Source organism: Brachyistius frenatus, unplaced genomic scaffold (assembly GCF_029030835.1).
Source record: "Brachyistius frenatus isolate BFR_SWC_R1_liver_20210118 unplaced genomic scaffold, ASM2903083v1 Contig_1, whole genome shotgun sequence".
Lineage (NCBI taxonomy): Eukaryota > Metazoa > Chordata > Actinopteri > Embiotocidae > Brachyistius > Brachyistius frenatus.
Genome location: NW_027210600.1, coordinates 10,975,854 through 10,989,950, shown reverse-complemented (window position 1 = coordinate 10,989,950; position 14,097 = coordinate 10,975,854). Strand labels below are relative to the sequence as shown.

Here is a 14,097-nt window from a genome sequence, read left to right as displayed (position 1 = left end):
TGTCCTAATATTAAAGAAAAGATTAATTTTATTTGTACCTTCAAGTGCAGACTCTGCTAACTTAGTGTGGAAACAAAGGGTGGTACTGTCTTCATTTGAGGTCAAAAGCTGAGCAGAGCTCCACCACACATCCAGCAAACCCAAGGTGGTTTCCAGATTATTTTTTTTTCTTTTTAGTTCATGTGTGAACAAAGGCAATAGACCCATGTTATTCTTTTAATTCTCCTATTTAAGACCTAAAGAAGCAGAGAAAGCTCCACAATGTAATTTGGTTGGAGTTGATGTAAACGCCAGCAAAGAAAGCTTTTTTTCAAGCTTGACCACTGAAAGAACCACATGATGTCCTCCACTCCCGGTTCATCCAGCTGCATCTCAGGCTGATCATATCATTGGTAAACAAACTGCACTGACTTTTACAGAACATAAACATCCTCTCCTTTTAAACGGTTCAGTGTGTAAAGAGCTAAATTAGCTCGGTACTGAACAGCTGATCACTTCTCTGGGAGAATAACTAACAACAAAATCATATGACAGGATTGCGTAACTGCCCAGGTAGAGTCTGATCTCTTTGAAAACTGTAACCGATCAGCTATTTCTCTAGCTTGACTGATGAAGAGGAGCCTCTGGCCTTGGTTACATGGAGACATGAAGCATGTCGCCTGGAGGCAGTCACCACCCAGATTGACCAGCCAATTAATCCATCACATCATTTCAGAAGAGAAGAGAGGTAGAAATGCCCTTCACTAGATGTCTGACTTATTTTTCCATCACAAAGCCTCTTAGAAGGATGATTATCATAATGCAGCTAGTTTCAATGTGAAACAGGTAGGTAGTGGAGGAAAAAAAGGCAGTCTGCCATCATATAAGTTAAGAGCACTGCAGAGGAGATCAAGCCTTAAGCCAGGAGAGAACTTCAAAGAGGAAACTCCCTCTCAGTAGGATCCACAGAAAAGAAAAGGTCTTTCCAGCTCCGTCTTTATACTCAAGAGTAGACTTAATACAAGAGTGATTATTCCTCGGTGTGTGTGTGTGTGTGTGTGTGTGTGTGTGTGTGTGTGTGTGTGTGTGTGTGTGTGTGTGTGTGTGTGTGTGTGTGTGTGTGTGTGTGTGTGTGTGTGTGTGTGTGTGTGTGTGTGTGTGTGTGTGTGTGTGTGTGTGTGTGTGAGAACGCATATAAGATCAAAAGCAGCACAGGCCTGAAAAACCAGCTGTCTGGTCTACACACCAAGATACACACCAAAGTCCCACTGTTTCTATACTGGGCGTGTGGCATGTGGACATGGTGATGATGGGGCTTTGTTGAACGAGCTGAAGCCAGCGTGAAATGGACTTTCTTTAACCCCATGAACCTTGGCTAAACAAAGGATAACAGGATAGAGCACATATTTAAGAGACTGCTTCCAGTGCAAAACATACGGACAGAGAGGAAGAGACAGCGAGGCTGTTTTTTACCAAACAATTTCTACTGAGGTAACAATTTGTTTAATATCTGTAGTTGTATTTAATGCTATTTCAAGCAGAGCTGCCAATAGAACAGACTTCTTCTTGTCAAACTGGATTTTTTTTTTTTCATTGCGATGAAGGTTGTTTCTAAAAAAAAGAAATCCCAGCTGAAGTTTAGAATTTCCCCACAGTTCAATCAGATGTGTTTAGATAGCTTGTTTTAAAAAAATATTATTTTTTACTACCATACCTGAATAAAGAAAAGCATAACATTTTAGGAGCCGATATGAGCATTCTTACTTAAAAAATGACAAGGACCTGATAGATTACCCAAATAGTTGCAGATTCTGAATTCCCTAATTAATTAATGGACTGACTGCTGCAGCTTTTTGATGAATACACGTGTGTTATCAAACGCACAAAGACTGGTCTTGTTGACAGGAAACGAGAACAAGAAAGATTTCTGAATCCTAACAATGAACAAGGACGAACACGATAGGAAGTCGGATAATCATTGGAAACTTAGAAGTACAACAGTTCCAGGTTTCTACATCCGGTTGCCTGTTCCTCTTTTTACAGGGGACAGTGAATGGTGGATATGGCATAATAGTCCAGAAAAGAGGGACTGTTACTGTGCCAGTCCATCTGTGTGTCAGTCCTGGGGCAAAACAAAAAATCAGATCCATATTGCTGACAGACCCCCTGCAGATGCACCCAGCTGTGTTCAGTACACTGAGCACCGACGGGGAGGCCGGGGAACAGACCGTCCAAGAGAAAGTGTCCGTGTGCCAGCCACAAATGCCTGTATGCAAAACCCCGCCCGACCCAGGAGACACCTGTCACACCCAAACACAGACACATGAAAGCTATTTGAAATGCCGCGCCTCTGGATCCAATTTGTGCCGCATAAATGCAATCAGTGCAATTAATGAAAACGGTAGACGCTTTGGCCTTAAATCCACAAATCTGGTCACGGACACTTAAAACTGACAATGCAATCACGACTTCAAGTAGGCGGGTGCACAGCTCAACTCTTTAAAAACGCACCCAAATCGATATCAATGTGCGCTTTTGCCGACACGTGTTTGTCTTACAAAAATATCTTTTTTTTGGGGGGGGTGGGTGAATGAATTGAAAAAAAGTTTGACTTGTATGCTGGACGTGTTTTTTTTAAATCACACAACCGCAAAAGTGTTCGTGTTTTAACTTTCTGCACTTGAACGAAGCAGCATGCTTTCACGTTTTGGAGGAAATCCATTGCCTTTCTTGAGGAAGTCTCCTGATAAATCACATGCAGCTGCTGTGTCTTATCACTTCCTGATGCTGGTACTGTTTTTACACTTTATCCCAGCTGCTGTACATTAGAAGCGATCCGAGGCTCAGGTAGACAAAGTGAAGCAGCAAAGAAACAGGAGTCGGGAGCATTATTTGCATGTGTAGGAACACGGGATTATGAGAAGACTAGTACCTGGGCAGGTAAACACGATGGCAGGATACTGGGAATCAGACCAGCGACCTGAACACATATTGTTTGTCACCGTAAAGTCCTCATACTACTATCGCTTTGACGGCCTCTGGCTCAAATAGTCATTTTTGAATGGCAGCTAATCTGTTATGTCACCACACGTACAGCCGGGGGATGATGGAAAAAGAACAAAAATCACATGAGCCATCTTGTAGCCCGAGACATGGGGGAGGCTGAGAGGATTTTCTTTGTAAAGCACAGAGAAAGTTCAAAAGCAAAAGGTCCATCTGCACTCGGGTGCCTCCAGGTCTTTCAAGGGAGCAGATAGTTTGTGTTCTGTGTCTATTTTTACTGAAGGCTGGCGGGTACAAGTCCCCTGACCCTGGACAGAAAGACAAGTGCGCTTTTCATTGGCTAAGCGAGGCCAAAATAGAGTTCTTGTGAAGATGCTGCGCCATCACAACATCTGACTGTGGTGCTGACAAAATAGCACCAGTTTAGGAGACAAAGATTATTTCTCTTTATAAAACATGTTGTTCCATGCTGGGGTAATAAAACTGTTACGCTGCCTTTTATGTCAAACAGAAGGTCAATAACTACTGGAAAACCAAAAACTATAAGGGAGGATTAAATGCAGGTTTTTTTTATTATTATTATTATTTTAAGAAAGACAATAAATAAAAATTCAATGCCAAATCATTTACACTAAAGACATACAGCAATGTTAGTGATCCCTGCAGCCATTTGATTGCTTGACAGCTGAAGCTTGAAAACACTGAAGAGGGGAAGAGGATGCCTGAATGCAACAGAAAAAAAAAAAAAAATCTATTTGTTTGCTGCCTGATGGAAAAAAGGTTGTGACAAAGAGAGGAGGGGGCTCAAAGAAAAATTAGCGTGAATAGCCGCCAGGCAGCCGGTCACTGTCCCCATTACCCACTCTGACTGAATCAAAACAGGCAGCTGGGTTTCCAGGCAGGCTCCCCAAATGATTTAGGAAATTAGATCTTTGGGGCACTTTATGTCCAAATCAATGAGAGCATCAACTGAGCCGAGCGACATCTCCAACGGGCGTAATGCAGCGGAGGCTTGAATGGGACTCAAGTGGTCTCACCAGTTTCCTGTCAGCCACGGGGCAGAGACTTGAGCAACAAAAAAAAAGAGGGTTGCGGGGCGTAGGGTGGATGGGGGGGTGTTGGGGTGTTGGGGTTGGGTGGATGGGGGGGTGTTGGTGTTGGGTGGATGGGAGTGTGTTGGGTGCATGCGGGGGTGTTGGTGTTGGGTGGATACGGGGCATTGGGTGGATGGGGGGTGTTGGGGTTGGGTGGATGGGGGTGTGTTGGTGTTGGGTGGATGCGGGGGCATTGGGGTTGGGTGGATGCGAGGGCTTTGGGTGGATGGGGGGGCGTTGGGTGGATGGGGGTGTGTTGGTGTTGGGCGGATGGGGGGGCGTGTTGGTGTTGGGTGGATGGGGGGGGGTGTTGGTGTTGGGTTGATAGGGGGGCTTTGGGTGGATGGGGGGTGTTGGGTGGATGGGGAGGGCAATGGGTGGATGGGGGGTCCTGGCAGCTTCTTCTGAATAGCAAATAGCATGAAAGATTAGCATTCCAATAGACCTCTCCATAACAACAGACTCCTCCCACTGCACTAATCACAGAAAAACACTGAAACACTGTTAGGAATGTTCAGAGCCTTGTCATGTGACCGTTGATGCATTTTTCAATGACACTGCATGACAGCGAAGAAAATAAGAGTCAACAAGGTCATCATCTTAAATCAGAGGCCAAGATCTCTAGCATATTCAATTTTAATCTGTGGGTTTAACAACTTAAATGGGGGGAGAGTCTTATGGACTAAAGCTCAACCAGATCATCTTGCCTCCTTCCTAGGACTTTGTATCTCACAATGAGATGCTTTAACTTTTTCATTCCCCACCTCTGGGGTTAATTAGCAAGCCCACCGACTCAGCAGAGCCAAACTGACCCCCCCCCCCCTTATTACAGACCCTCTCTCTTTTCCCACTCGCTTGACACATACCACACAGCCCATGTGGAGGTTCTCCTTTGTCTGTATGCCACATTTCAGACATTTTGGGCACATGGTGTCTCTGCAGAATCCCTACTAGTGCTGACGCGAGCACAAAGCAAATGCACGAACACTCAGGATCCCTGTTCGTTCCTTCGTGTGTGTTGTGGGGCAAAGGTGGGACTCTGAGCTTTTACTTAGGTCACATTCGGCAAATTGTGAATACTTAACATGTCTAGGGGCAGATAGTGTAGGTGGAAGATCAATACATTTGTGCTTCAGGCCTCAGGGCAGCTGAGGAACCTTCAATGAGTCATTGATTCCTCCTGAGGGGGACCGAGGAGAGAAAACTACCAAATATCTGTGTTTTAACTGAATCCTCTAGTCAGTACACATCCCTACCTGGAAGCACACTGATTGTCTGCTCTATTTTATCAATGAATAATGGTTTAAATTACTTTTTAAGTAAAAATGCCCAACTTTTCCTCGGTCTAACTCCTCATCTGTTATGATATGGCAACACGTTTGTCTTTTGTCGGACACTCAAGGGTTGGTCATTTCGTGTTGGACATTTTTCACCGTTTTATATACGCAACTATTTATCAAGAAAAATAATGGGCACATCAATCAATCAATCATGACAATAATTGCTAACGGCAGCCAAGAAGTTATTACTGCTCTTTCCTACTTGGAACCCCCCCCCCCCCTTCCGTCTTTGAGAGAAGCACCAAACTGTGTCCATTGTTTCAAAGTTGGAATAAAAAAAATAAAAACAGTTGCGGTATAAGAACAATGTGGTCGAATGAGCAGCTGCATGAAACAATTAAAAGGCAAGAGGCAACAGGTAAATGATAACGTATGAATCCATAAATGTTCAACGTGACGTCTTCACGTCACAGCCACATGCTCTGAAAGGCGGGTTGACGACTTACAGTTCATCTCGTTGCCGTTGTGACAGCACCATGGTGACGGGGCGGTGTGGGCGGGGCCGCGAGGGATCAGTTAGTAAAAGGTGATCTCGTGCAGCTGCCGGCGCTCTCCTCAGTCGGGAGATGAGCTGTGCTGATCCAAGCAGCACGGGCGAGGACGGGCTGCGTACTCCAGTGGTAGGCTGGTGGTTCTGTCCAGACAAAAGACTCAAGACTGAGAGGAGGGGAACGCAGGAATCTGCCCCCCAACCGGCTGACTCCAGGGACGAGAGATGAGGCGAGCCTGCAGACCAGTCACCAGCCGAGTCTACACTGCATCTAGAGGGGAGAGAGAGAGAGAGAGAGAGAAGGGGGGAAAGTCAGCATTAGGTATGCATGACAGATAACATGAGGAGGGGGGTGGAGATGAAAAGGTTTATAGCCCAGAGAACTGCGTCAGCGTTTGCACCAGTTTATCAGTCCCTCCAGGATATCGCAGAGTTGGTTTTTTTTGGTGATTGTCGCGATCAAGAATGTTCGATTTTCCGGCCGATTTTCTCCAAAATAGCGACGGAATTTGCGGAGTTTTTTTTGCGTAAAATTGCGAGAATTCGAAAAAATTGCAAGTTTAGAAAAGAAAAATGCGATTTATTTAAAGCACTACCTAATAAAGGAATGAATATGTAATCACTTCCTGGGATAATATTCCTGCTGCACATCACAGAAATATTTTAGTTCTAATCTTTTTTTTTAATTATTTATTCATTGAACTTGGAGAACTATGAGGCTAAAAGTTACAAAAAAAAAGCTAAAAGTGACATAGCTTTACAGAACAGTCGGTCTGTGACTAATATAGAAACAACGACAGCGTCAGCCTTCAAAATAAGAGCTTTAGATGCTGTTCAATTCATGTTAATTCAACACATAGACCTGCTGGGAGCACAAAAACAAAGTGCAGTCTCCATATAGAGCCATATATCAGACATTTCATAAAAATAAAAAATAAAAAACACCTCCATTCCACAAACTGCTCCTTCATTTGTCTTTCCACTTCTACTCCCGTCAGCCTGACATGTCACCAGTCTGGTTTGAGAGCTCAGGTCTGCTCTTGCGGCAAATGCCACACTGTGTGCATACAAGAGCTGACCCACATTCTCCCAGCGACGCACTTCTTCTCTCAGATTGGCAACCGAAAAGAAAAACAGGACACAGCCGAGCGGGCTCGAGTAACGGCCGTGCTGTTGTCAAATTCCCCTGACCCTATCGTCTCACTGCGAGATCATCTGAAGTGCTGGCTGGCCGGGCTGAAGGCGCGATGAAATCAATATGAACATTTGTGTCATCAAAAAAAATGTGTCCGTGTTAATGTGAGAATTCATTTATTGTCCGGAGTGTAGTAGTGATGTGAGGAATAATAAATGTCGACAAAATATGACGCAGCTAACGAAGATGTAATGATGTCCTTTTCCTACACTGCATCGTCCTCTTGAAAAGCTCTTTACCAGAGCAGCTACCCAATGGAATAAGCCTCTTAGTCTACTGGGACCAGCCTTACCAAATCTCTGCCAGACCAGTAAACAAAAATGCTAAATAAGCCAATAGACTTCCTCCACAGACCCGGAAGAAACGGTCAAGACTGCAGCGAGGGAGACGTGCGGAAACACGTACAGGGTACAATGTGCGCTTGGCATGAGATCTGCCGCATGGGAGAGGCACAGTGAAGGAAGCAGTCGTGTGTCGAGAGTAGCCATGAGGACTGGAAACGCATCAGGAAGCTGCAATGAAGGAAAATTCACACGTTCCTCATTTCAGCTGAAGATGCAGAAGTGACATTACCCGAAGGGAAAATGCCTCCTTTTCACTCTGGCTTTTGTTTGCAGAAAAAGACCACAGCAAAAGTTCACTCTGCGGAATCTATAAAATATGTGTTTGCTTATTTATTTGCGTATTTGACACCGGAAAACTGCTCAAGCACAGCCTAATGTGGGCAACAGCTAACCTCTGCACCCTGATGTCACCACCTGACAGCAGTCCAAATGTCCTCTTACTGTGTGTGGATTACAACGTGCTGGGGGTTTCTGGCCGTTACCCAACGACCCCGCCATGATTCAGGGCCACAGCACTGCAACAGCACAGCTAAAAAAAATGGCTCTTTCTAAAAAGTCTATATTCAAAACAGGCATTTAAGGCATGCACCATCCACATCAGTCTGTACAACCGCTATCGTGTGTGAAAATGAGGTCATCCACTATATATTGATACCTCCCTGTGTGCTGCTGGCAGCTGTCATCACTTTTGGTGTATCCATTAATGTGTTACAGACTCCCCCCTCTGAAAATCTCATTTGTGGCTTCACTATTGAGCAAAATGTTTGCACAATCCCATAATCAGGCTAATTGGCTGAGTGCAAAATAGCGTGCCTAGATGGAAGTAGGTATGCGCCGCAGCGGTGGTGCATCTATAAATCTGCCCACTGATGGTTAATAATGGTAATGTGTCTTCCTCCCATTGATTCTCTTGTCTTTGTGTAGCAGCAGGAACCGTACAATAACAGGGCCCCTTACAGTGATGGCGCTGACTCTGAAAGATGTTGTTTAATTTGCTGACGAGTTGTTAAAAGGCCGTATTTCACAAATCAGGGAAAACATTGTCCGTCTCTTTTGATTTGAGAAAGCAACAAGGAAGTGGTACCTCGGTAACGTAATGAACCACACCCACTGCGTCCCGTCAAAATCGGCGATCTGTGCATAATCTCAGTTTTTATGACGCCACGCAAAAGATGGCACCTGCATGTTTCAAACGTGTGGACCGCCTTGCACAGGATCTGAAAACGGCATAACAATCAAAACACAACTATTTTAGAAAACCCGCCGAGAAAAGAGGATGTTACAGAAAAAACTTTTCACTGCAACAGGAATCTGTGACCAACAAGAAAAATCTCAATTTCAACTGCAGTTGACAACTTTTAAAGGATTGCAATGATCCACATTTATTAAGACATCTACGTCAAATGTAGCACATCAGACAGCATCACCGTCTGACAAAGTTTGCGTGACATCACCAGCCAAATATGACAGATGAGGTGTGTGCGTAACCTTTTTTGACTTCCAGTGCTTCCCCGTCTGAACAAAGGAACACGCCCCTGCAGAATGCAGTATAAGAGGTACAAATAAAAACACCAGCGGCTCCACAAAGTCTGAACTGCTGGTGTGACGCGGTGTCCAAGCGACTTATCACAAAACCTACCGTCACAGCAATGCAGACAAAGCTGGCAGTTATCTCCTCATCTGTTTCACAGATTTCTGCTCACGTCATTCGAGAAAGCGTCTCAAACAGCTGGAATCTGGAGCATCTTCTATTTCTGTCAGTGACTCCACCTTCATTTTGTCCCGGGAACGTGATCCTGGAAGGCGTTTTACAAACAACACAGAGCACTGTTAACAAGGTTAAGTAACTATGGCATGCAAAAAAAAAAAAAAAAAATGGATGCCAGGGAAATAATCAGGAAAATGGTGATTCTGCATTTATTTCAAGGAAAAGCGTTTTCTGCATGTTGACCAAGCACACGGACAACCCAGGTCACGACATCTGTGAAATAAAAGTCCCTTTGAACAACTATTATCGTGCTGTATTATTATTTTTGACGCTACTGAAAAGGATGTAAAACTGTTTTGTCAAATTTCTTTCACAGTTTTACTAGTTAGCAATTTTGCTTTTACATTTCATAAACTTGCAAATCGAAACAAAAACACAGTTGTTCCATGATCTAAACGGGAGTTTGTGGACACATTTAGCTACTGAGGCAGACAGAAGCTTTGCTTTTTGCAGTGCCACCAACACTTTTCACCAATTTTAATTAACGTCATTTTGTGGCATAATATGCTCATATCAGGAGATAACTAGCAACACGAATAGTAATTTAAATACCAACTGGGCATCACTGTGGATAAACATTTATAATGTATTGTGGTGTGCGGTTAAGCAGGTTAATACAACTCTCATCAGCCCGTGCAGAAGCCTGCTCATCGCTTATAATCCAGATTCTTCAAACCAGACAACTGAAGGCATCTGAATCTCCATCTAGGATGTGAAGCCGACAACATGTGACGGAAACTTCCTCAAAGCAACGATGCTGAAAGGCTGAATCTTCTGTAAATCACCTCCTGTTTCTGCGAATGGTTGTTCATGGTAAAGCACTCAGACAGAAGCCGTCCAAAGAGCTTTATCACTAACTGATGATGAAACCGGGCCAACATCTGGCTCAGCTGTTAATGTGCAGTCCTTACGACCCGCAAGCTGCTTGTGTCATTTAAGTGGGTTGGTAACAATCACCTTCAGTTATCAAATTATACAGTCAGATGACTTCTTTCTTCTGTGGCTAAAAAAAAGAAAAAAAAAAAAGAAGAGATGCTAAATTAGCAGTAGCGTGAACTCCTTAGATGTTTTCAAGCATGGTAGACGCAAGATCTTCCTCACTGGCTGTCAATCAAGCAGCTGTGTTAGTGGATGTAAGAGGCCTGTTAGTTGAGAGGTCCCAACACAGGAAGGACAAGAGACTGAGCAGACAGGAAGCTGACGGGGACAACAGATCAATCACATGCCAATAACAAACCTGCATACAGGTGGGAGACAATCAAGGCTGCTGAACCTCCTTCCTTTATCCACGCTTGAATACAGTTATTGTACAGTAGTACAAACACAAGTTGGCAGTCATTAAGTGCCTGTTCATCTCTGGTATATTTGAATCTCTGCAGCGCGTTCACTTCACACCAACAAGCTACTTGTTGAAATATTACTCTAAATATAGACTGCAGGCGTTTGTCGTCGACATATTAAAATCAAACCTTTTGATTCCCTAAACGACTTCGCAACCATTAGACAGAAACTGGTTGCTAGACAAATAAATTTAAAAAAAAAAACAGCCTTTAGGGCTTGTTGGCAGTTGTGTTGGTCAAATGTTTCCTTGTCATATATAAAAAAAAACAACCTATCTATCAAAACGGTGTGTCAAAGCAGTCATTTGCTGGTTGATTGGCGGTCGCTGTTGGCAGCAGGAGATTAATGACCTGTCCAGCTAAGTGGTGGGCAAGCTGTCTGAAGGCTCGAGCTCTGTGCCACTGTCAGCTTGAGGACCAATGTGGGTATCTGCCCTTCAGCCTGCCACAGTCACAAAGACAAAACAGCCTGTCGCTCTTGACATTGTCTGTTGACACAAAATAAAGAGGAGGGCCCCCCAGCAAAAAAAAAAAAAATCGACATTTTGCTTCGTTCTGGCAACACCTCCAACAATCCCGTCAGTCTTTTCTTTTACCGAACTACACTGACAACATCGGAGATCAGTGACTCTCCTGAGCTTTAGTCTCCAGCTGATGAACAAGACGCAACAGACAGCGAGGCAACAACTTCAACTGCTACAACTTTCTATTGCAGTGACATACAATCGCTGCTGCTGCGTTCCCATTGCAGACACTACTGAATAGAGCCTGGCTGCACGGATGCATTTATTCGAATCGACTTCTGATAAAACTTGGGAGTGACTTGAAAAAAACATTTTCAAGTAAAACTGGCTGACCACATTCACTGGCTTCTGGAGGCAAAGTAGTATGTGTGCATTTTACAAAAAAACAGAGCTGCTGTTTTCATATTAGTTCGTACGCTGTGCACTAAAAGGCTGAACTTTGAGCCATTTTAACATCGAGTTCAGGAAATCAGCCTTTCCTCACATGTGATCGATTGTCAAGCGTGATTCAACTGGTGATTTTCATGTGGAAAAGTACATAAAAGCTTTCACAGAAAAAGACATTTCATAAATACACATTACACAACAGAAAAAGACCTGCCTCTCACCGGCAATGTGACATCGATGTGTGTCGGGTTAAATATTCGGGATAAACAAATATACGCTAATTGTGTTGACAAAAACATAAACCTGCACGAGTGGTGGAAGAAGTGCTCAGGAAAAGTAGTAATACAAACATGAAAAAATACTTAATTACAAGTGGAAGTCCTGCATTTAAAATCTTACTTAAGTAAAGGCACTTAAGTACCGTTACCAAAATATAATTTCAGTATCAAAATTAAAAGTACTCATAATGCAAAATGGCCCATTTAAGTGTTTTAATAATCATATTTAGATTTTTGGAGTATCGCTCCATTGACAGGTGAGCAGCATTTTAATGTTGTCAATTTCAACACATTATACTGTTGAAGCGTCTAATCTACGTACATCAATGCATGTATAGAAAATGATCACATGTTTAAGGTATGAAATATTTATCTGAAAAGTAACAAAAGGTGTAAAACAAATGTGGTGGAGTAAAAAGTACCATATTTTAACTATTAAATTACCATCAATTGAAAATACTGGCGTAAAGTACAACTACCTCTAGATTTTTACTGAAATACAGTAATTAATTAAATGCACTTAATTACTTTGATCAGCAGTAAACTGTTCAGAAAACCACAAAGCTACTTCACCCACAGGTTAAAAAGATATTAGTACTGATGTTTGTTGAAGGGGCAGGTGTATTGAGCTTAGCTCAGTACTACTAGATTCACAAAAGTCCTGACAACTACAATTACTCGAGTAATTTCTGGGACAGAAATACTCTTACCTGAGAGGAGAACCCACCCTTCTTTTTGAAGCACGGATTTATTTTTTTTAAACCAACAATTTGTTCAATATGCCATCATTCCTGTTGAGCAGCTGCGGATGAGTCCTCACAGGCGCGGCCGGGGAAAGTAAACGAGTCCTGGCTCGAGCCGATGTTTCATATCCGATACCGAGACGAGGACGGTCACAACCAGGAGGGAGACTCGCACAAGCTTGCGAGCTGCCAAAGCGATGACTTGATTTCATCCCGAGAGTCAGCGCCCCGGGTCTTCAAAGTCCTGACCCGAATCACTCGATCCTCGTGAACAGCACACGACGAGAGGGGAGGAGACACGTCCGACACTTTGGAGCACCGGGATTCAAGTAAAAACACCGCCTGCGAGGTGCTCCACCCTGATTTTCAAAAACACGGTGCCAAAGAAGCCGCATTGAAGCAGACCCGAGACGGGGAGCTTCAGCTGCGGCATCCGGCGGGAGTGTCCGCGGAGGAGACGCACCCGGGGGACCGTGTTATGGAGGGAGGGAGGGAGGGAGGGGAGGACGGCAAAACTTACCGACCCTGAATGGTCGTTTACGGACACATTTTTGCACAACACGTACACAACGAGAGGACGAGGATCACCGTACGCCCTCTCCAATGTGCTTACCCGGTGGCGTGGCAGCAGCGACGTGACGCTGCGCCGACTAACAACAAAACATCCACCCGGTGGTAACAAGTGACATATTTAAATGACGTCCCATCCCAGACCGGACACGAGGTGTTGACCCGTGAACCTCGTCTGAAGCGGTTGTCAAGGTGTTTCGAGGTTGACAGGTCGCCCGCTACAAACTATGCTAATTACCACGGACTTGAGGGGGAAAAAACGTCCAACGCAAACTGCAGTCTGACACCAACATACCTAAAATATATATATATATATATAAAACACAGCTCCTTCACTTTAATATTAAGCTTAACGACCGGCGCCGATCTCCGGTCGACATCGCGATCGTTATCTTTTGCCCGGTGAGCTAAGTTAGCTTTTCCCGGCGATGGCCGTCAGAAAGTTACCTCGTGTCTCAAACACTTCCCTCCGATGTTCATCATCATAAAAAAAAAAAAAAACCTAAAAAAAAAAAAAAACCGCAGTCCTGCTTTTTTAAAATCACTGTCACCAAGAGAAGAGCACAAGGTTGTTTATCCGGAGGATATACTCCGCCGATACCTTCCTGCTCCGGTCCGAGCGGCCTTATCCGCCATTTTGAGACATAAAAAAAAAAAAAAGAAGAAAAAAGAAAAACCCCACACCAGGAGGTTCATGAATTAACAGCCACATCGTCATTTTCACCATCTAACGCCGGATTCCTTCGACCCTCCACCGGCTTCACACGACCGACAAAAACCCGCCCGAACTCACCCTATTCGTTTCTGACGTGGTTATTCTCAGCCCGTCTCCGGCGGTAAACGCGACCCGACAGGGCGTGAAAAAAAAAGTGTTCCGCTCCTGAATGTGATCTTGTGATGAGGAGGTGATCCGTGACCGTCTCCTTCTCCTCCTTCTCCTCCTTCTTCTCCTCAACTCGCTCGCTTTGCTTGTTTTTTTTCCTCGTGCGCTACCGCATTCAGCATTCGCCTTCGGCCGGGTTACGCGCACGAAGCTCGCGTT

At 44.2% G+C, this 14,097-nt stretch overlaps 1 protein-coding gene across 1 annotated transcript in view; it reads right to left on the bottom strand.

Moving 5' to 3' along the window:
- The window catches only part of LOC138615928 (lissencephaly-1 homolog), a 30,941-nt gene extending 21,778 nt beyond the window's left edge, over positions 1-9,163 (bottom strand). Inside the window, exons 1-2 of the mRNA XM_069689812.1 lie at positions 9,085-9,163; positions 5,863-6,177 (exon numbers count right to left, since the gene is read on the bottom strand). Of these exons, the coding sequence (XP_069545913.1) occupies positions 5,863-5,894 (32 nt within the window). The 5' untranslated portion in view covers positions 5,895-6,177; positions 9,085-9,163. The remainder of the gene's footprint in view (positions 1-5,862; positions 6,178-9,084) is intronic.
- Between the last annotated feature and the right edge of the window lie 4,934 nt (positions 9,164-14,097).